At 39.0% G+C, this 24,503-nt stretch overlaps 2 protein-coding genes across 2 annotated transcripts in view; both read left to right on the top strand.

The window, feature by feature from the left end:
• LOC134578629 (inactive hydroxysteroid dehydrogenase-like protein 1) overlaps positions 1-24,503 on the top strand; it is a 1,053,979-nt gene that overhangs the window by 777,674 nt on the left and 251,802 nt on the right. The window lies entirely within an intron of this gene.
• Positions 1-24,503, top strand: part of NECAB2 (N-terminal EF-hand calcium binding protein 2) — a 114,729-nt gene that overhangs the window by 15,013 nt on the left and 75,213 nt on the right. The window contains exon 3 of the mRNA XM_063437622.1: positions 12,728-12,836. Within this exon, the coding sequence (XP_063293692.1) occupies positions 12,728-12,836 (109 nt within the window). The remainder of the gene's footprint in view (positions 1-12,727; positions 12,837-24,503) is intronic.

Here is a 24,503-nt window from a genome sequence, read left to right as displayed (position 1 = left end):
TGAGATCGGTAGTGTCGCTGATCTCTTATCTGATCCTTCATTCTCACTCCAATTTATTTAGATTCTGAACAGCCACGAATAATGACAGATTCTATGCACCATGCTATTCGATGAGCACAGAAAGCAGATCTTTGGCTCTCGTAGGAGCTCACATCTTCCAGACGTCACATTCCCCATACCCTACAATGCCTATTGCAATTACACTGTACAGAGCATATCATTCACCCCAGAGGGCAATGCAACATTCCCCTTTAGAACCAATAACACTATAATATAAAATGCATACTGCAGCCACTGATGTGCTCAGTACTCTGCAATTTACATTTTGTTTAAATGTCATGGCTAGTGAATGCATCTGGTCACCAAGCCATGGAATTTTAAATAAACCAAAAGGCAAAAGTACTTGATTTGTAGCCATTTATCTGTTTTTCTATTCTACACACCAGTAGATATAATTAGGGTCTCTACAGCTGATTTGCCGTCAACCGATGTGAAACGTGAACCTGCTGATGTTTGGGGAATGAACCTGGCAGCAAAGCCAGCTGGTATGTCAGTGGAATCGGCAGGTGCATGTCCCACAATTTAACCTGCTAATTACGCTACACTGTGGGATTAATGCCGAATTTAAATGGTGGACCAAATGAGAAATAATTATGCACCTACCCAGCATGCCGCTGTGATTTGTGTTAAGTGCAGCAGCTGATCAGTAAAAATTATAGTAAAAATTAACTTAAAGATCTAAATATTCTAAAAAAACAAAACAAACAAAAGGTCTGTTCTTCTGTCAGATTGCTAGGAAATAAGGTAAAGCATTCTTTGCTTACTGTGTTTCCATTTCATGCCACCTCAATATCCTAATTACTCCAATGGACATCTCGGTAGGTTTTACTGGTAATACAGTTAGTAGAGTGTAAATCTCAAATCCACTATTTAAAGTGCCCCCTGTAATTAAAGCAAGTCAATTAGCAGTTGGAGCCAGTCCTATATTTAAAAGAAGAAAAACTACCACAACAAGAGGACATAGTCTTAAATTAGAGGGGCAAAGGTTTAAAAATAATATCAGGAAGTATTACTTTACTGAGAGTGTAGTGGATGCATGGAACAGCCTTCCAGCTGAAGTGGTAGAGGTTAACACAGTAAAGGAGTTTAAGCATGCGTGGGATAGGCATAAGGCTATCCTATCTATAAGATAAGGTCAGGGACTGATGAAAGTATTTAGAAAATTGAGCAGACTAGATGGCCGAATGGTTCTTATCTGCCATCACATTCTATGTTTCTATGTCCTCTGCACCATCACGTTCTTTGTTCTGTGTTTTTTTTTTTTACTTCTGACTGTGTCAGTACACATGGGACCTTATTAAATTGATGAAGTCATATGGCAAGGCAGCCTCTGGTTAAACAGATTCATTGTGAACAGCCGTCCCCAGACACCCATTGCCCTAACCATTCTCTCCCTAGCACTCATACGTCCAACAGTCATTTACATGTCACGAGGTAGCATGTAAAATATCGAAATATCTAGGATTAGATGTGTTATTCTTTAAATGACAAATTCTGGACATGTGCACTGGCCAAAGTGATGCTTATAGGGATTTTATAGCGTTAGGAATATCCCTAACACTATACAGCTTTCTGTTCCCCCATTCCTCGCGGCCCCTTCCTTTGGCAGATAAATGGTTAAAAAAACTGTATTTACTAACCCATTTCCACTGCCGATCTCTCTCAGCGCTGGGTTGGCACTCCACCTCTTCAGACATCATCCGATGGAGGGACCTAATGCACGTGCGCGGTGAGCGCATTAGGCTCACCCCTTGGTAAAGCATTGACTACTTCACATGGGGATTTCACAGAGACTGGATGATCTCTTGCAAATTGTGAGGATATCAAGTGTCATTTAGGGCAGCTAGAGTCCCATAAACTCCAGGAAGTGCCTTTAGTGGGAGACAGCCACTAGAGGCTCTTAGTACTGCAATTTAAACATTGCAGCTTCTCAAAAACTGCAGTGCTTTAAACTGCAAGATTAAGGGGTAACGGGTATAGGGACAATGCACCCAGACCACTTCAATAGTGAAGCGGACAAAATGAGAACTGCCAATGAGATGATGAACGATGTAGGCGATTGTTAAAGGGGTCTCGTTGAGACAACTGTCTCATTCAAAAGCTTTAGCTTGTATTACAAATGTATTAACGCCATTGCTTTTTCTGCAAATACACAAGCAAGACCGGGAAGTGACTCATCTAGTCATGATGTTCATTTAACTTTTCTATGCTGTGCTTATCCCATAAACCATGCTTTATAGGCTCACCAAGGGTTTCTGGGAGCTGATGTTCAATTAACAGTTTTCTACTGTAATCATAAACCTCATCTGCAATTTTATTTATTGCAATAAGGGGAAACTGCAGATTGGGAGGGAGAGTCGGAGCTGGACTGATGGGGAGTATGGTTGTTTTTTTTTTTTTCTATAATTAAAATTATCTTTTGTTTATGCTTTTAAAAAGCAACCGGTGATATAAGTGTAACCTAACCTACACATCCCACCTAACATGTCAGAGTGACTATTTTAAAGAACAAAAATTCAAAATAGACTCCATTATTGGCAGATTAGTTGGTTCTAATATTTGAGAAAAGGAACTAGAAAGATGTATATATTTTTTTTATTTTTAGATGTATAGAATATCTGAAAATATACACACAATAGTCCCTGTACAACATAAAGATGTTCCTTTTACAGCCTACAAATCCAGACTTTGACTCTATTAGGAAGTGATGGCATGTCCTAACGTTTGTATGTGAGCAAGATTAAATCCCTGCTCACAAACAGAAGTCCCAGGTACCAATCGATACCTGGTGCTCCACCCTATCAGCTGGGACCGACTGATAAATCAGCTGTATGCAGCACTTATAGCGAGCTCTTCAATCACACTCTGCTGCGGGGATTATCTGGCTGCACGCTATTTGATGTCCTTGTTGCTCCCTGCTGATTGTGATCAGTGCTGGACTTTGCCACGGTATAATCGGCAGAGGCAGCATGCAGGGAGACCGTCCTCTTTTCTTCCAAAGAGCCAGTAGAAGGCGGTCACAGGCCACACTCTACTTTTTTAGTCTGCTAATATTAGCAGAGGGAATCCTTTAAGGTTAGGGATAGCGGTAGGGTAACGCTAGGGTTATTACTATTTATGGTAAGGCCTTCTGTATTTTCCTGGATGACGGAATTGCAGTATTTTAAATTAAATGTTATGGGACAGGTCCTTGTTTCAATGATGGACTCATTAAAAAGCATCCATTGTATATTTTTGCCTTTTCCAGGTGAAATGTTAGAGGACACGGAGATGGCATTTCATTTTTGGAAATCGATATCCATTTTTTTTCCCCATCATGTGCGTTTTACTGGGTCCATTTCTGTATGGTATAAGTTACCACGTTATATTTTATTTTTAAGTACTAAAATGAAAATTTAACTGAGGTGTCTGCCTATTGGAGCCTGCCGCCTCTAGGGTGAGCTTAGTACGCTTTCACGGTTACATTTGCCTGGCATTTAAAAAGGCACAAAAATAATTACATCATCGCTTCAATCTTAATCACTGAGCAACAGAGAAAGGACAAAGATCACAGGTCACTCAAAAAAAAAATCTGGGTTAAACCAAACAGGCAATTTGTTCCCAGCTTTGATGCTTGCCAATTACAGCCAGTGATGTAAGAATATGATATCAAACTCCTGGTTCCACCCGCACTGTTTGATAAATCTTATTACGCAGCTCGGGAGCCACTCTAATGAGTGGGAGTTGACATAGGTGCACAAGAGAGTGTATTTTTTAATGACTATTCTAGGAGTATTTTTTTTTTTTTTTTTTTTTATAAGAGGTCTCATCTAAAGCCATTCTTTCTTTGCAGATTTGGGAGGGATCATTAGTGAAAGACTTGCCACAATTTATAAAAGCTTCTGTAAATGCCAGTGCTAGAGTGTGATCCATAGCTGCAAATTCTGTTACATTACTTGAAATATGGGCGCCCTTGAACGCTTTCATTCCAACTTAAAAGCAAATCCAGGAGCAGCAGATGCGAACACCATTGCTCTTGTTTGATGTTCAAAGCAAGATGAATGCATTCCAGCATATAGTGATACAGAGTACCTAACATTAAAAGCAAGATGGACAGGATTGTTCTGCAGGTAGCATAACATTCCTTTGAAATAAAAGCACAGATTGCGAATTAGTAAAGGTCACAGTAAAAATGTAGCGTATATCGTATCTTGGCTGCCCTGCTTACTGAGCAATAAGACTTATTTTTTTATTTTTTTTGTTTACACTGGTAACTGGGGGCTTTCTGTGGAGGATATAATCAAGGAGATTTTGGGCTGGTTCCCAGTACAGTAATTATAATGAAGGCAAAGTTAAACAACGGACAAATTAATGAGCTTGTTAAAAGATCTGCGAGCTTGTTCTATTATGAGATGAAGACTGCAGCTAAAAATCTGACAAACTGCTCCTTTCGATGCTCTCTGCCTCACGGGAATTTTATACATACATCTTTATACTTTTGCTAAACCTAGAACCCCAGGATTCTACACATTTGAGGATAATTGTGCAGCCCCAGGCTACAGTTTAATATGCTGGTGGATATCAGATGCCTGTGTTGAAGGATGTGGGTGGGAGATGCTGAAGGTGCAAATCTTGGCTGAGTGATAACACTTTACTTTTCAATAATGCCATAAAACAATTGCAGCGGTTAATGGCTCATAAAAGTTCTTGAAAATCCTGCTCCGTAGAGAACGCTCTTTCTGTTAAAATGATTTGTTCTGATGTATCGTAGTCTGCTGCCAGGGCTGTTCTCGGCTTCTGACATGCTAATTACTGATGGGAGAAGGAAATGGATTCTTAGTTATAGGTAGGGCCTTGCACAGAACAGGCTAGGTTCAGAAACCACCCCAATAAATATTTAAACTTAGAGTGATTTGCAACATATCTATACCTCGTCAGCATTCCATCTATGTAGGTTTTATGTGTTCTGCATACATGTCCTGGTAATTAGTGTCCTTATACGATAGCCTGGCCTGCTGGTTGTGTCAAACATGAAAGTTAATACATGGAAATATAAGTTCTATAAGTCCTAATTATATTAGACACCTGTTATTTAATCGTCACATTTATTCATCCAACATTCTATACTGATCTGTATTTAAATTTTTATTGCTAATGCCTGACCTTACAAGTAGGTAGGTAGATAACAAGTTACTGAATTGAAAAGTCAACTTTAATATGTTGTGTATCTTCAGTACATAATTGAAATGTCAACTGTATTGGCATGTGTTTCGTTACAACTCTGTTTGTTAAAGTGTACATTGTTGGCATGTGATTAGTTTACGGGAGTAAAGACCGAAAAGTTCAACTAGTAACTCAAATCTTAAAGGGTGTCTCCAACCCTTTTCGTTCCTCTTTTAATAATGTCCTATTGGGCATTATTCTTTAGGTCTTGCCCCCAAGGATGAGTAAAACTCTATAAAATAAGGTTTTACTTGCCTTTTACCTGGCTTTGCACAGCACACCCCCATGTGACATCACAGGGGCCGTGCAGATCTCCAATCAAAGGCTTCCCATAGAGATTGGGCTCACAGCACATGCGCATGCTCTTAGTTGGCAATGGAAGGAAAGAGTAAAGGATGGGAGTGAAGGAGAAGGGTGAGCAAGTGTGAAAAGGTCAGAGGATAAAGGAAGAAGCCTACAAGGAAGAAACAGATTACGTTGGTTGGCAGCTTGCAATGTGTGCTGAGGACAGATGTAAAATATGCACAGAATTGACATTAGGCAGTCCAGAACAGAGTTCCAGGCTGTTTGTCACGTGTGCCCGGGCTGCAACTAGCCTCTGACACTCAAGAATAAATGTTACTGTGCAGTGTTTTAAGCTGAAACTTCACATACAAACTCCTATCACCATGACCACTTCAAGAAGCACTTATGGAGATTGGAGTAACCCTTTAAACTCTGAACCTTTAACCCCTTACCTACATGAACACTGGATGTGTTGGGCTTGTTGAAACAGTTAGGAATTACCTAACCAATAACCATTGCATTGTAGGTTGCACTCTGACATAAGGTATCGGAATGACTCATCTTCCCTCAATGAATGCACAACATTTTATAACAACTAGTTATCTCTTTAAAAGATTACTTTGCGTCAAATCGTCTTTCTGTTCTTATGAGATGCTAGTACTCCAACAAGTGCAGATTCAAATAATTTCTTTACCATGAAATAAGGACTGGATGTAGTTATAGGCTATGCCAGAGTTTGTGTCTCCAGCCTTAGCAGGGAAAGCTAAAACTGGCAGTTCATTGCTAGCAGGAAAGACCAAAAACTGCACAAATGGAAGTAATTTCGGGGCTTCCATTTGTCAAGGTATGCATCAATACGCAGGTGGACTCATTTGTTCATGTTCGCATTTCCCTGCAGTCTGCATTCTTGCATGCCCTGCGGTTTGAATATCGGGGAATTATACATATATGACTAGTTTGGGAAAATTAGCGTCTAAGGAATTAGAGAAGGGAATCCCTTTGCTTCAAAATGTTTTACGTCTGGCCATTTCACGCTAATCACACATAATTACTCAGTTTATTGCTAATATCCTTTGTTGTATTGTTGTTAATTATCTTGACCTTATTTTGTAGCTCATGAGTCCCCAATGGTAGTCCTTAAAGGACCCCCCCTGGTGCCATCCATAGTGAGAACTCAAACTGATTTTGTATGTTTTAATAACTCTTACCTGGGTTCCCCAGGTGCCTGCGGTCCTTTAATACTCTGCAATATTGTTAAATCCTGTTCCTCATCCCCTAGCTGCCGAGAGAGAGAGAGAGAGTGTGTGTGTGTGTGTGTGTGTGTGTATATGTGTGTGTATATGTGTGTGTATATGTGTGTGTGTATGTGTGTGTGTATCATACATATATATTTTCCCCCACTCAGATCCTCTTTCTCATGTGGCAGCCTGACACTGCTGTAAGTATATAGACCAGTTCTACTCATCCTATATGATGAATGAAACTGCTAGTCCTATAAGCCCCTGCTGGGACAAACCACATGGACCAATTCCTGAATGGTGTGTCCAGCAGGTTAGGCAGCTACTCTGCACCTCCAACGAGTGCAGAGTGCCCCCTCCAGCCTGGATATATGAGCCTTTTTTTAGAGTGTTTTCATCATTGTGGCAATGCTCTGATACATTTCTAGCACCAATTCATGAGACCGCAAGTTCCTCAGGCTCCCCAAAACTGTGGATAGACAGGTGAGAGGAATTTTTGATTTCCCCCTCGCCTTCTCGACACTGGTGGGGAACGTCCGTGTTGAAGGAGCCAACCGGGGAGATCTTTTTATCAATCCCTGTTGGTTTCATCCCCATGCCATTGTTGACCACTGGCCATTTGCCCGATGGCAAGTCTGGGCTTGCCAATCATGTAATCATTCCTAGAGCAGCAACACCCCAAAATTAAAAGGTGTTCATCTGTGACCTAGATAGCACAGAGCAGGGGTAATTTCTTATGTTGCTCAGAAAACCTGTTTGGAGAATTTAATTCACAAACATCTGGAGTGCCAAGGCATCTTTTTTATGTAAGGTGTTGCCTGAATCCCAAATACTGGAGAGAGGCATCTTTTACCCCCTCCCCCAAGCTATTTAAATAGATAAAACACAAAGGTCAAGAGAGATTCATCATCCCTAATCTCCCTCTGTCCAGGGGTCTGACTAAACACTTTAATATTTCCATGTCACCATAGTAACCCAGTCACGAAAATAGGTCTGCAGTGAGACTCCTGTTCCAAGCAGACATGAACCTAGTGGAAAAGGGACAGAATAATGATGTTAACTAGTTGATCGCCAACGTAGTGTAAATGAGACTGCATTGTACAGCAGCACACTGCAAAAAAAACCTCCCCGCTGTCATTCTTTATATATGTAGCATTAACCCATCCATCTCTGGAGCCAATGCATTGTATATTTTAGTACTACAAGCTGGGGGTTGACCAGAGAGTGCATCTCCATCTGTTGAGTAACTACAACTACCATTATGCTTTGCCAGTTCTAGAATAGCTGGGGATCTAACCTCTGGCCATCAAAGATCAGCACTGGACAGCTCAGAGTTAGTTTGTCTTTAACACTGTATAAAATAAGAGTGTAGAATATTACAGTGTGCGTGACATGCTGTTCAGAATGCTGTTAAATCCTCTGAATTGTTCTACTTCCAACCGAGTATTTAAATTTAGCAATATGGATGGAGTTCTAAGAATATCTCTGGATGCTAATCATTATGAACTCTGTGTTATGTAGCCACAGGTGGATGACAGAGGAGTCGAGTTAGCTATAGTTTATTTTAAAAAGGATCGTGGGTGGTGTGGAAGGTTATGGATTCTGAGAATATACATTTGGAATTCTAATAACTTAATTTTTTTATTTTTTTTCCTATTCATGGACATAAAGGTTAATCGTAAAGAATTCATTAAGGAATGGTTCAGAATTATCTTTGCATTTAAATGGGTTTATTCACTAAACTATAAAATGTTTCGAATTAGCTCATCAATTGCTAGCTTGCAAATTCATAGCCAAAATTGCAGAACTGGAAGCATACCATACTTAGAGAATTGTTCCAATTGACTAGTTTGGCCTTAAATTTAAATAGCCTTGTTAGGGCTAAAATGATGTGCATGCACGGTCAGATGCAGCTTCCTCCCATTTTAAATAGGATTTTTTTTACATCCTTTGCCTGTCTGTCAATGTAATAGTCCCACAGGCTACCAAAATGTTGTTGGAATAGAACTCCATTTTCAGCCAGCATTTGGCTAGGTTAGAATTCTGGGTATTTATTTATTTTTTATTATTTTTTTTTTTTACTTGGTACCCATAGTATAAGGTAACTGTGAAGCTACTAGCAAAATCTGTAAAAATCCTATCTTGAACAAACCTCCGGATAAGATAGATAGTGTATCTTAAATCTTGTCATTTAGACTTATTTCGTCCCAGAATCATTGCGGCACTTTGATAAATGTTCTCTGCTGACTGCCATTGGGTAAAATCGGTGCATAATTTGGTTTTTCAAATAAATAAAACTAAAGAGAACTAGGACAGAATAAATAGCAGACTGAAAAATGTAAAAATCGCAGTAAGCAACAGAGCCAAGAAAGAGCTATCTAATAAATATATATATATATATATATATATATATATATATATATACACACAGAACAAAAAAAAGGCAAGTTTCAGCTTTGAAAACGAGGGGCTTCTAGCACGCCCATAAATTATCAGTGAGACTTTAATTCCTGCAGCTTTATTAGTTCATTATGCAGCAAAAGGGAGTCAGGCAATCTGCTGACTGAAGCTAAAACACAAAATAATCACCAAGCGATCAATACATTCAGACCCAATCGGAGTCGGCTAATTCTCCCCGGGCCCCCAACATCCAGCTGTTGGAACATTGTTCTGTTATTTGAACATTGCTGAATGAGTGGTACATACATGGTGTGTCTTTCCAGCCAGGTGCAGGAGTAGGCAGCCTTTGGCACTCCAGATGTTCTGGACTACATCTCCCATAATGCTGGCAAAGCACCGGGGAAATATAGTCCACATCTGGAGCGCAGAAGGTTGCCTACCCCGTTGGTTGTGGTGGTGGTAGCCTCGAGTAAGTCAAAGCAAAGTGGTAAGTGGATTATAACTGGTGTAGGGTTATGAGAAAGAGTAGTAAATGCAGAAGGAAAGGATGAAATCTACTGTTTGTCAAAAAATGCCATGGTCAGAGAGATGAGTGGGTGTCTGTGGCGTGATGGATTGTACCCATGTGTCCATACCTCCCAACATTTCAAATAGACAGAGAGGGACACTTTAATTATAGGGGTGTGGGTGTGACCATGGACGGGGTTATTCTGAGAAATATTAGGTGGCTTACTTATAAGAATTTATACAACTAAAATGTAACGTCTAATCTTATTTACACAGACTGATGGCATAACACATTGTATTGTAGTTTAAAGACACATTACTGTGAGTATTATTGCTGTGGAGCTCTGTTATACACACGAACAATATGGAGCTCCAAGAAAAGAAGGACATTAGGATAGGAAAGAGGGACAGCGGGCCCAAAATAGGGTCTGTCTCTGTCTAAATAGGGACACTTGGGAGGAATGGCATGCACCTGTTCCTCTACTTGTATTCTCAGTTTATCAGCTGGTGACCTACATTTTTAGCCGTCTTTTACCCTCCTTGTATCTAAAATCAATCTGCATTCACTATTTGATTTTAATTTTTTCTTAATTATCTTGCATAAATATTTACATTTTAAGTGTGTGATACATTGAAGGTGCACTTAATACATTTTAAAAATGAAAGAAGGCACAATGTATTTCTTCTCTTGAACCATACCAACCCTTAATGGACCAAGAATGAGACACCTCTTATTATATCATCCCGTGCTTGGCACTCCGTTGCTCATAAAGGGGTTAAAATAAATGAAAACAAATATTGTATATAAGTATATACGATCATTTCAATTCTCTGTGTATGTACAGCTGTGCAGAAGGTTCCATTGTGTCCTACTTGGCATATTTTGCAAGGCTCTATCCAGCTTTAACCCCTGCAGTCCACGGTATTAGATGATAAAACTGTTTTGGGATCAACCCTCCAATTGCATACAACCTTAAGTCTCCAGCTACTGCTATACAGAGCTCCCATGTTTCTAGTGCACATCTTTTTTGCAAGCAGAATAATGTATAAAAGTAATTGTTTATATTTAGTACATGAATATACACATTTCTATTAGGTTTGTAATGATATGGGGTTACTTGCCTCTCGCCAGTTTCATAATCAGTATTTTAGTGAGGTTCATCGTCGGTATATTATGCATAGATTTCACAAATCTAGATATTTTATATTTTTGGCACCATTTACCTTATCCAAATTCCCCAAGGTAATTCACAAAATAGAAACCGTTTACGTATCCTCCAGGGTTTGCGGCTGAATTTGTTTTGGTTTTTTTGCTAATTATTATTTAAGACCAGTGAACACTGGAATAGGTGTGAGTTTTAGAAGTGAATGAAAATGGTTCTTTCAATTTGTACTGTACATTCACTATGGTATATAGATAGAGTAATGAATATCAAAAAACAGAACAAAAAATTAACTAAAACACACACACACACAAATCCAGATTTAGTGAGCGCCACACTTTCCTCTTGCTTATGATGCAAATATAATCTGTCCATGCAGAGACAGGAACCTTGTTGACATTTTTCATTGGAATCTTAAACTGTATTATTTGGCAGTGATCAACATGTGTACATTCAGAAAGTGCTAGGCTTCTTTAGACCTCATTATAAACTTCCAGTTAATAAAATTGTATACCAAATAGTTTAAATGCAGTGTAATAAGTAGAACTGTCAACATAAAAGTTATGTTGTATGTAAAGCTCAAATGTATTGTACAACAAGTATAAAATTACAAACAAATTCAGACATGTCAGAAAGAAGAGTCGACAAAGACCCTGTTTAAACGAGCGTTGCGTCTAAATAATCACATTGATAGATGTACGACTCTTAAATTAATGTATATTTTATTTGTATTTCTCTTTTCATAATCTCGGAACGTTTTCCATCAGAATGCGGTTCTCTTTTTATAGTTTGAAACTTGTAATAAATCAGGCTCGGGAACCTGACCTTTTCTGATTTAAACAGAAGAATGTGTATCCAATTAAATAAAGCAGGCCACGCTTTCTATGTACATTGTTAATTACCCTCCGTGGGGCTCCTAGTCTTCAAGGAGATTCTGGAATGAGCCTCCTGAATTATTTAAACTGTACAAGTGGTGCTGTGTGTTTTCACTTCTGCCGAGGTTGTATTTCGCTGGCTGTTTGTAATGATACTGTCGAAAACTCCAAGGTCTTTGCGTGGTGGCCCAGAATACTTTTTCTACTGTGTAGAATTACCTTGAGAAAATTCAAGGCTTCCGTCATCCTGATTCGTGAAGATACACTCGCCGTAGTCAAGGAAGCAGTGATCTTTGTGTAGCATGGATCAAGAGAAGTCCGATCTCTGTATCTCATGGCTTAAGAAAGGTGTGATATTTGATATCTTGGCACAAAGAACTTGTCTTTCTGTATTGTCACTCCATGAAGTTGTGGTCAAGTAAGTTAAGATTTTTCCGTGTTGTGACTCAAGGTGGAAAGTTCTTAAGGTCGTTACCGTGCTCTAATTTCTACATATAAAGAATAAAATTAATCCAGATATTTTTTCTATTGCTCTAATATAAGGCTAATATAATCGTGGAGGATGGATATTCTGAGAGTTTGTGTTCCTTCTGATATCACTTTGAAGTTATTCAGAAAGTTATCTTAACTATGCAACCAATGCCAATAAATGATTGTAGTTAGGTCTAGAGACGTCTACTATCGTTGTGAAGTACATCTTGGTAATTAGTTATGGATTGAATTGCATTTTATAATGAAACAGAGTAGAACTATCATATTTTGATTAAATACATTGATACGATTCTATATTTTATTTCAATTTTCTTCTTTCTGTAATTTTTATTTCTAGAATGTGTTTTGTTTGTTTTTTAACAAAGCTATGTTTCTACTGAAAATTCACTTGAATTCCTTATCCATAATAGATATTCATCTTTTTCACGTGTCATTTTAAAAAGAAGAGAATTGGATTGCAGGTGTGTGTGCTTCACATGATCTTCACTGGACATTTCTTTTTCAGATGATGGAAAGTTGTCTCTCGATGAGTTCCAAACATTTTTCTCGGATGGAACACTTAACGAGGAGGAACTTGAAAAACTGTTCCATACTATTGACTCGGACAACACCAAGTAAGGACAGAGCATCTATCTATCTATCTATCTATCTATCTATCTTTCTATGATTCTATCCATCTATCATTTTTCTGCCTTAAAAAGATCCCTTTCAATTTTACAGTTTTAAAAATAAAATATAAATTGAAAAGTATTTTTTGGCCAGGATTGCAAAGCAACTTTTAACTGACAAAAATATAACTTGAATTGTTCATGCAATAAATACAGTTTAATTGTCACAAAAAGTAGTTTCTCGTTCGGTCATTGAAGAAAGAAATTAAATGGAATTTGCGAATTCAACATATAAATTAAACGATTGCCATTTTATGAATGTGTAAAGTTTTTTTTGTTTTTGTTTTTTTTAACTTGTCGACAATGATGCTTTGTGGATGAAGCTTAGGAGATGAGAAGGTGGGGACTGCAAAAAAACAAGAGGTGTGGGTGGTCTCAATCTCCACCTGGAGACCAAACTGTGATGCTTATTCTTATTGTGGTCTACCCTTTTTTTTTTTTTTTTATAAATAGTATCCTGAATTATACAAAAATAATAAATGTGTAGTTATGTGTTTAGCATACCTATGCTTGCTAGTGTTTCAAATTAGAACAGTCTGTATATTTAAAAATAGAATTTTCTTTTATATATATATATATATATATATATATATATATATATATATATATATATATATATTAAAAAAAAATCTATTTTCACTTTTATATTTCTATATATTGTTTTCCTTTTCATGGGCCACTGCCGAATTGTGTTATACACAAATATATGTTGCCTAAAATATTCATTGTTGGTCTTCTCGAACCTCATACAAAGGCATCGGCACAAACCCTCTCTCTGAATGCTGGTTAATTTCTGCAATCATTACTGATTAAACATTTATTTCTGTATAAGCTGCAGTTGTATCATTAACCGTTTCATAGATGGCTTAGCTGTTAAAATTGCTAAACTTAGATTTGTTTTGTTTGTTTAACCCCTTTTAATGCACTGGATATTCCATAAAATCAATCCAGAAATAAATATGTATAAAAATCACTAGTCTCATATCCTTTATGATGATAACCGTTTCTTCCAGCAGGAAGTATCTGAAATCTCTCAGCCATTGCTGATCCCTCTGTAGCTCTCTAGGGACACTCTAGGAACATGCAATAATGCGAGTAAATGACATGACACATAATTCACTTGCGGCATGGAGTGAAGATTTAGAACAGAGTATGTGTCGGGTCTGTTATGATTGGCGGGCAGTTGTAATGTTTTTTTTGGGGGGCGGGGGTTGTTTTATTTATTTTTGCATAAATATATATGTAAATTCTTTATATATATATATATATATATATATATATATATATATATATATATATATATATATAATATCTCTCTCTATCTATCTATAACATACAAGATCCAACATGTTCACTCATTCATTAAACGGCAATTTCAAAGTTCACATATAATAAACCAGATTTTAATAAAAACCTATCCCTGTTTGTATTGCATTATTATGTCTATTATTCTGCATATATTGCAGAGTTGTATGGGTAGAAAACCTCCAGGGCAACCATGAAACTGGTATTAGCATTTGAGCGTGTTTATTATCTCTGAATAAGGGTTTAGGTCATTACTTTAATTGCTTTCAATTTTTTTTATTCTGCATTTCACCCCTCCCTAACTTCTCTTTTTTCTCTCCTCTAACGAGATTACCACAGCAGACACACAGTACTGCAACGATTCACTAATTACACAAGTGTCGGCACCTTAAACCCGGTTGCCCTTGAATATTGGGTTAAATTCCGGTACGCTGGCATAGTCGAAAAGAAGCTGGCTGTTGTATAACTTCCTAATGCATTTCACTAAAGAGTAGGATGATAAAATTATTCGTAGTGATAGATTACCAATCATTAGAGTTTACAATCATGTACGGTACGTACTCTTGGAGACCACAACAGGGCAAGAAACAACCAAACTCACAATTTCATTTAATCCTTGAATTGACGCCATTGGCTAGCATAATAAAAAAATGACGCAATGACGTATGAGAGCAGCATTGCTAGAATGATGCAAGTTGCCACAGCGTAAAAAATGATGTAAGGATGTCTGCGCACATCATTAGTAGAATGGCATGGGCTGCTATTGCACCAGCAAGTTCCAGGACGTCGGAAGGATGCACAGCGTCAATTGTAGTACTGCGGCACCTTACCTATAGATAGGGATTCATGACGAATTGGCATTTTGGCATCAAACAAAATGGAAGGGTTATTTATCTGAAATGTCTGATCATGTAGAAATGTATAGGCATAGGCGCTAAATAGCTCACTTTTTGTACAAGTCAGGTAATTTAATAAGACCAGTGGCGGGACTGACGTAGAGAGGGCCCTGGTGCAAGAATGACATGCGTCCATCTGGTTCAGTCTTTCTCACATATTGTTAAGCCTGAAACTCTTGTTCTGGGCTGGAAATGTTACCGCAGTGACGCTGCCGGAGGTGTAGAGGGGTTAAACTCTGTATGTGCAGTATTTCATAGGAAAACCCTGCACATACAGACTGGGTCTCCAGGCACCACAAACACTTTAAATCAGTAAAGTGGTTATGCTGCTTGGAATAACCCTTTAAATAAAGAACAGCGTGTAGTGTGAAGGTTAGCATTGTGTCGAATGCATTGAATTTCTGAATTCCTAATCTGTGAAAGATGACTTAATGTAGTTTCCCGCCATCCTATTCTATTCGGAATATTTTTTGCTGCTTTTAAGGTACATGTGTTTGGTATGTTAAAGGACCACTATAGTGCCAGGAAAACATACCCGCCGGGCTCTGGGGAGAGGAAGAGGTTTAACACTTACCTTTCTCCAGCGCCGGGCGGGGAGCTTTCCTCCTCCTCTCCTTCTTCCTCGCGACGTCATCGGCTGAATGCGCATGAGCGTCAAGAGCCATAATGCTTTCCTATGGACGCTGGCGTCTTCTCACTGTGATTTTCACAGTGAGAAGCACGCAAGCACCTCTAGCGGCTGTCAATAAGACAGCCACTAGAGCCTGGATTAACCCTCAGTGTAAACATAGCAGTTTCTCTGAAACTGCTATGTTTATTTAAAAAAAAAAAAAGGGTTGATCCTATCTGGAACTGGCACCCAGACCACTTCATTAAGCTGAAGTGGTCTGGGTGCCTATAGTGGTCCTTTAAGCCATTCACTGCTCTGACAATTGCTGTATTCACAAGCTGAGTTTAAACCAGGGTTGGCCAAAAGGCAGCTGTTGAGAACTAAAACCCCCAGCATGCTTTCCCAGTACCAGAAGCTTTGTATTCATAAAACCGCTAGAGAACTAGCTCCTATCCATTCCTGATGATGTAAATGGTTAAAATAATCTTTACAAAGAAAAATACTGTCCTCTGATTTCTTTCTCGTCCAGCGGTCTTCAAACTAAATCCCAGAACATTGCTTGATCTATCCAGTATATGTATCGCAGTACCTTCGTGTACTATGTGTAGAAACAGCTGCTTTTTAGGTTAAAATAAATAAATAAAATAAGGACTGTAGGAGGGAAGTGACCTGATTCTTTGATCTGTTATTCATGCTAACTAATATATAGTTTCAGCTATGCTCGTCCCAGTGCATAGGGGAGTCTTGTTTAATCAGACTGAGTGATTCAAACCGCAGAGCTAGCTGCCTTATGATTTTTTTTTCTCATTTGATGCAATTAAACTGATGAGCTGAAATTTAACAACAGCTGTCCACAGAAGATTCCTGTGGCTTTGCACACAGAGCAAAGAGTGCGGAAATATAAGCAGTGACTTATTGATCATACACCATGTATTCCCTATTCCGTATTTGTGTGTGTGTGTGTGTATAAAGGCCATTTCAAAGTGCTTAATGTGGAGCAAGAAACATTTATTTGGTTACCATGGCGATTGCTGCATGGGTACCACTTTGTTCTAGAATACAGTGCTTTATGTCATCAAGTGAAAGGAATCCATTGATCTAGAGCAGGGGTGGGTAGCCTTCAGCACTGCAGATGTTATGGACTACATCTTTCATGAGTCTTTGCCAGCATTATGACTTGAAAAGCATTATGGGAGACAACATTTGGAGTTCTGAACGTTGCCTACCCCTTATCTAGAGGTTGTCAGAGACTGCATAGTTATGCCCCCTCTCCCCATTTTCCATTTAAAAAAAATGTGTATTCGTGTTATACCAGATTTGCAGTACTGTCCCCGAGTGCTTAAATTGCATAACTTTTAAGTAATCTTGTAAGTACTTAAGTATGTTTTAGTGGGTTCCTTTTGGCAACTGGTTCTTCAACCAATTGGCAATGATTAGTGGCAGAGCTATTGAAGGGAGGACCCTGATGCAAGACATTATTTTGTGTCCTCTAGTACAAGGGTGGCCAAAGATAGCTCAACTGTAACTCATCGAACACTGTTCTTTGCCAACTTGGGTTCTACAATTCCCCCAGCCTGGCAGGGTTGTATTTATAAGCTGTGTTTGTGCGTTTTCAAAGCATTTTTTTTGTATTAAGTAGTTGTGTATTGTACTTTTGTCATTTGAAGTTAGTGGTGTGTTTGTAAGTAATGTTGGCGTTCAAATGCAGATTTGTATTTGTATGTAGTGTTGGTGTTTTGAATACAGGGGTTTGATGGAATGCAGTGTTTTAACTGCAGGGATGTGTTTGTACATATTTTGCATTTGTGTGTAGTTTTGGCGTTTAAATGCAGAGGTGTATCTCTGTATAGTGTTTGAATGCTAGGACCTATGGACGTATACACAGCCACAGGCATTCTGACACAGATACACACTGACACACACAGATACATATACACATAGATTCTAAAACAGATACACACACTCTGACGCAAACACACACGTTATAATTTGTATTATTTAGACACCACAGTGCTTCCGTAGCTTGTAGGTGCAGAAAAGTGGCTTATTGGTGTCCAGAGCTGACTGAAGCTGATGGGAGTCTGATCCGGGTTCTCTCCCCTTTTTCTCTGTGCGTCCAACTAATCCTCCCCACGCAGCGCTTGACTGGGAGGAAGTGACCTAAAAAGTTTTTCTCCCAACATTGTCAATCTGACAGGGGTCTGGTCGCGCTGGTATAGAATATTGGTGCCTAACTGGGCCCTTGATTAGAGCCCATAAAGTCGCTGTGTCCCTAATTATGAGGTACACCCAATAGGCCACCCAAGCTTGTGGGACCGGTGTAGGCCCCGTTGGTTGGTCCACCAATGGCAGGCATAATCAACAAGTTTTAACAATATTATTACTATCTAGTTGACAGGAAACATGCAAATTGTCCAAACTTCTGCAAACCTGACCTAATCATGCTATTCTGTTATGTTGCAGAGCACTTGGATTTTAAACTTGTTTTGTTGTTGTCCTCCAGTAATTGGATATCCCTAATGGTCCCTTTAGTTATTTGTATTATAAAGCCCACTACTGGGCAATGTAAACAAAAACCTCAGTGGATGAAAGAATGTGAAAATGACTGGTTTAATTAAATGGAGTTTTGTATCCAGCTCTTTGGTCAAAGTGGACATGAATCCCAGCCTTTGTGGTTATTACTAATGACATGATAAATGGACATCAAAAGAGAAAAGAGAGTTGCACTCATCATACCCCATTAAACATATGTCAAGGAAAAAAATCTCAGGCACTCACTGTGATACTTTAAGCAGCTTTAATGGATACCGCAACGTTTCGACCTGTACCCAGTTCTTTGTCAAGGTTGAGTTTTTTTTTTCCCTGATAAATGGACATGTCATATAATAAATTGCCTGTCTTCTTTGAAACTCCGTGTTTCTAGATACATGCTTATATATGGATGTCTGCATATTTAAAGACCCCACATGTGTTTCATGCCTCTTTTACACCACTCTTGTGTCCCCCACCCCCTCGTGTCTCCTACACAATTTATTGTGTCTCTTGTCTTTTTACCCCCTTTTGGCTCTTTACCCCCTTAAGTTTCTTATGCTTGTTGAATTTTACACCCCTCCCTTGCAGCCTTACCCCCATTGTCTCCTATTCCCTTTCTACCTGTCCTGTAGCTCAGCCCCACCACATTCTTCTATTCCCTAATGTAGTATCTCTTGTGAGGCCATGCTACACAAAGTGACAGGCAGGTGAGGGTTTTCTGTGCAGTCCCCTCCAGCCTGTGACCCAAGACAAACTACCCAAACCCCCTTACTATGCCTCTGGTCTGCATGCATGCAAACATTTGAATCATGTTCTAATTACAGAGTGCCAACATATTCTGCAACACTGTATGCTCTGCTAATACGTGACAAGCCCAGGAAAAGACAGAGATATCAAGTGCTCTAGCAGTGGGAATGGTACAAGTGGGCTGGTTAGTGATGCAATTCATATTGGTGGTGTAGCCCAAAGGACACACCACATGGAAAGGGGTTTGGTCTGTCCAAGGAGCACACAAGGCTGTCAGTCATTTAAGCAGGTCATCTTGCCAAGGACGGACCATAAATTAATTTGAGACAGAAACTCCTCACGTTTTTTTTTTTTTTTTTTCTTCTTCTTCTTCACATCCTCGACACGCTGTAGTTGGCCAGCAGGCAAATTTGGGATACCAAAAAATAGAAAAACATTTTGATACAGGGCTAGTTCCAATATGCAGCGAACACTGAAACTTGGATATCCCAACAATGCAAGAGAGTATATTAAAGAGAGAGGCAAAAAAACAGGTTGCGCCAAATGTTGGTGAAGGGATGTTAAACAACACTAATAATAAAGTAGTAAAATAGTATTTATAAAATAGTTCCAAATTCGATTAATAGCGTGTTCACCAGCTTATGCGGATTCTGTGATATGAAATGACAATCCACATAAGCTGGTGAAGACATCACAATACCTGCTTTACTTCATCTCCCATATCAAGAATTCTGCTATCAATCGAATTTGGGATTATTATTTGGGATTACTAGTTTTTATTATCAGTGATGTTTAACATCTCCAGACCAACATTTGGTGCAACCTATTTTTTATCTCTAAATTTGGAATACCAGTTTGTTACTAGTTTTGTACCCTTGAAGAGTGATCCATGGGTCCAGATATCCCCCGTGACCCGAATAGGTCATGGATGTGCGTGAAACCTTTTTTTGTTTTGTTTTTTTGACAAAACGTTTCTGTACCCCTCTACCAGAATATGCCAGACTTGGTATGCATTTTACTTTAAGAGAATGTTTAGTGAGGAACGTGTACAGTTATCAGCAAAAATGTTCCTTGTCTTGGGGAAGATTGTCTCCTAGGTCCCTTTCCCAGACATCCATGTTAAGAAGAAGCTTCGTATAGCAAGCGTGTTTGTTAAGCTTTGATAGAAATAGATCTAAGGGAAGGGAAATCGGTAGTGACAATGAAATCTATGTAAACTGTAATTGGTTATGTAGCAGTTGAGGGGGGATAAATTATCTAACAGACATTGAAAAATCTCAGTCAATGTTTGTATCGCAATTGCAAGAAATCTGTTACCATGTGAAATAAAATATATTCACAAAGCATTAACAAACTTATTTTAGGATTAAAACCCTGTATATGGAACACGGATTTATCAAGGTTTAACACTTTTTTTTTTTTTTACCAGCAAGCTACAGAAAGACTTGGTCTCTACTACCCTGCTGTCTGAAAAAGAATGCAGATGTGCCATACTATGTATGGATTCACATGTTACGGAGAATTGTCCCGTACCTCCAAAGGAATGTTTTATGCAGTTTCATACAGGGACAACAGATGACCTACAGACATAAAAAGACAACCTCTGGAAGTTAAAATAATCATCTTGCACATTCTGATCAGGTTTTGGTACTAATCCTTGTATTACTTATTAGATGCACTGACGAGAACGACCAACATACTCCCCCGAGACCTAAATTGATGAATGCTTATTTGAAATCAGAAGAGTTAAGCATGACAGTTTCTGTAATACTTAGCTTCTCTTTGTGGAATCCTACACAGAGATAATTTAATGTATTTGAAGTGGGTGTTGAAGATTAGCCTCCTGCATCATCATCTTGTGAATGTTTAACCCTTTAAATGAAGAAGGTTGCAGTCCAATCAGAAAGCACTTAATTTCTAGGCGGTGGATTGTCCGTTTTCTGCTCTGTGTCAAGTGTAGCTGGTGATCGAATGTTGACATCCGAGTGGAGTAAAGTCTATTAATGTTCCTTTATGAGTGGGCATAAGGGACGCTGGAGCAGGTGGGCAGGAAAATGAAATTCTGTCCTTGTGACTTGTCAATTAGAATGGGTACAGGCACTAGAGATGCAAATTAACAAGCAAATGCACCTGTGAAAAGAACCCTTATCCTCCAGCCCGCACTAATGCTGCCAGGAACCTATTATCTCTTCCACAAAGAGAGCTCTTACCGCAGAATCCCATTAACTTCTGAGTGGAGACAATTTTTTATTTTTTTTTCATATTTCTTTAATATGCATAGAAGTCACTCACTCTCTGCATTCTTAGGCAAGATGCACCACTCCTAGGCGCCTGACTATAATCCTGGCTAAACTCTTTCTTTTCTGACTTTTTCGAGATGGTGTTAGATTGTCAGGCTTTTTTAACGTGGAAATCTTGGAAAATACTAATCTTTCAATTATGTTCGGATTGTACGAGAGGGTACGAACCAGTCAGTTCTGTCCTCACCTCTGTGTCGGTCTCTTGTCAATGCACATTTTGCAGTTTCTCTTCAGTTACCGTATTCCCTACTTTGAGTCTGTCTTACTGCAGGTACATTCAACTCAAGCCTAATGTAAATATTGATCAGAATTATTGGAGTTGGAGAACTGTAGTTGTCATTCAAGCTGACCCTTTTGAGGTTGTTCAGTAAACCATGAATTGAAAACCCATCTTCGCATTTCAGATCAAATTAGCCAAACTGTGACTGTAGCATTGCATGGATAGTGAGTCAGATCCAAATAAATGGTGAAAAGTAATTGTTTGTTCAAACATGAATATCTCATTCTCTGGGCAGTGGGATGGGTTATTAAAATAAGGGGGACACGGACTATGTCTGACTCATTAGGTCAGAATTACCTAATTTTGAACAGATTTGAAAATGAAAATTGCAAATCCAGTCATAATCTGGTCATTTTCACTGAATTTCTCTCAAATGATGGTGCATCGTAAATAACTCTGCAAATGTAAGTGTTAGGGGTACGGTGAGGTATTTATTATTAGGACAGCACAGGAAAATGCATGTAACTTTTATGTCTGAGAAGACTTGGTGTCAGGGCCACCATCAGTGGGTGACAACCATAATGGATGTCACAGACCTGGGGGCCCGGGCCCCACATTCCTTATCTGCGGAACTTCCTTTGGTGCAGCTGCACTAGGTCCTGCATACTAATAGGGCCTATTATGTGGCCCATGCACTTAGGGCCACCCAATGGGCATTTGTCTTCAGGGGCCCAGTCAGCGCTGCGGCCCTTTAATAGTGCGACCAGGTCCCTTTAAAAATGGCAGCCGCAACTAGTGCTGGGCGGAATTGGCAGCTGGTCCCTTCCTCCCAGCTTACTCCAAGTGGGAAGGAGGTGTCAGAGCGGAGGCAGTGAGGAGGGGAGAGCCAGCTGCCACACTGACTCACATCGCCACCAGCCACCCTTCTGCACCCAAAAGGTAAAAAACAGGAGGGTGGCTAAAAAATTACGTGTGTGTCCTTATGTCTGTCTGTTTGTCAGTATGTGTGTGTCAGAATGTCTTTGTCTACCTGTGTCAGCATGTGTGTCTCTGTGTTATTTTGTGTCAGTGTGTGTATCTATCTGAGTGTCTGTTTATCTGTGTGTGTAACTGTGTCGTGTGCGTGTGTGTGTGTGAAACGTGTTAGTTTGCCTGAGTGTCTGTGTATCAGTGTGTCCGTGTGTGTGTGTGTATGTATATTGGTGTGTGTGTGTGATGAAGGTTTATACACTACACACAAATGCACTGCATTCAAACACCAACATTCACACACATACTCCATGCAAAAACATGCCTTTATTCAAACACATTGTGTATGCATGTGTAAATATATATGCTGTGTGTGTGTGTATATGTATATATATATATATATATATATATGTATGTATGTATTTACACATGCATACACAATATGTTTAAATATAAGCATGTTTTTGCATGGAGTATAGATGTGAGAATGTATGTATATAAATATATATATGTGTGTGTATATGTATGTAAGCTCATTGAGCAGGGCCCTCAACCCCTCTGTTCCTGTGCGTTTATTTGTCTGGTTACAATTACATGTCTGTTAGTCCACCCATTGTACAGCGCTACGGAATTTGCTGGCGCTATATAAACTAGAAAAGGTACAATTTCTGGGGAAATTGTGTGAAGTGTTCTTGCCTCCACCAGTAGTCTACAACTGGAGTGGGCGGAGTAACTGTTATCATTTATATAGCACATTTAATTGCAACGTTGTCCCCCAAAGTGCTTCACAGTTACATTAAAACATACAGTTATAAAAACATTAGCGGCAGCAGGGATAGCTGAACGTTTTGATATAGGATTTGTGTAGGTGGGCCTGAAAATGAGGGAGTAGTGTCAGTTAAGAAATCATGTCCTGATTTTTCAGCTTTTGCTGGCTCCCACTCTAGCTTTGCCATTCATTCCTATGGGACAAATTTCGCCACAAGAACGACGATATTCCGAGAACCATTCAGCGAAACGTTCCACAAAGTAATAGCAATCCGATCGGGAACAATCTGCACGTTTTGGTATATTTTTGTCTATGTAGGGTAAAAACTGTGGGAGGAGTTAGGGTGGCAAATTTGGCTATAATAAGAATAATAATAATATATATGTGAGATAACATTAAGTGGTCTTGCTATGCAAGAACACTTAATAATACTAGAAAAGCTACAATTTCTAGGGAAATTGTGAAGTGTTCTTGCCTCCACCAGTAGTCTACAACTGGAGTGGGCGGAGTAACTTATTATTTATTTATATAGCACATTTAATTGCAATGTTGTTGCCCAAAGTGCTTCACAGTTACATTAAAACATACAGTTATAAAAACATTAGCAGGTGTAAAAGGCTTTGTCTATGACATCACTTGCTGCTGCAGCCTGGCACAAGTCAGAGTATTTTGGCGGTTGCCATCTTCAAATGGTCATATTTTAAAAACTATAAATCCTACAGTGAAGAGCTTTATATTGCTAGAATCACAAGACCCAGACCTACATTTTGATGCATAGTATGTCTCTGCAATATTAACAATGAAGGCATAGTCGCAGTTTAGAAATTGCCCTTCAAATGTGAGCTTTGCAGAGTGGAGTTTCAATGAATGTCAATGGACTGCGTGAGTTGCAAACAAATGGTCATATTGTGAAAACTATAAGGACTATGGATTAGCTGTGGACATTTTTAGTGGCAGCAGGGATAGCTGAACGTTTTTATATAAGATTTGTGTAGGTGGGCCTGAAAATGAGGGAGTGATGGCAGTTTAGAAATCATGTCCTGATTTTTCAGCTCTTGCCAGCTCCCACTCTAGGTTTGCCATTCATTCCTATGGGACAAATTTCGCCACAAGAACGACGATATTCCGTGAACCATTCGGCGAAACGTTCCACAAAGTAATAGCAATCCGATCGGGAACAATCTGCACGTTTTGGTAAATTTTTGTCTATGTACTGTAAAAACTGTGGGAGGAGTTAGGGTGGCAAATTTGGCTATAATAAGAAT

The sequence above is a fragment of the Pelobates fuscus genome, chromosome 12 (assembly GCF_036172605.1).
Source record: "Pelobates fuscus isolate aPelFus1 chromosome 12, aPelFus1.pri, whole genome shotgun sequence".
NCBI classification, from domain to species: Eukaryota; Metazoa; Chordata; class Amphibia; order Anura; family Pelobatidae; genus Pelobates; species Pelobates fuscus.
This window is presented reverse-complemented; position numbering and strand designations above follow the sequence as displayed.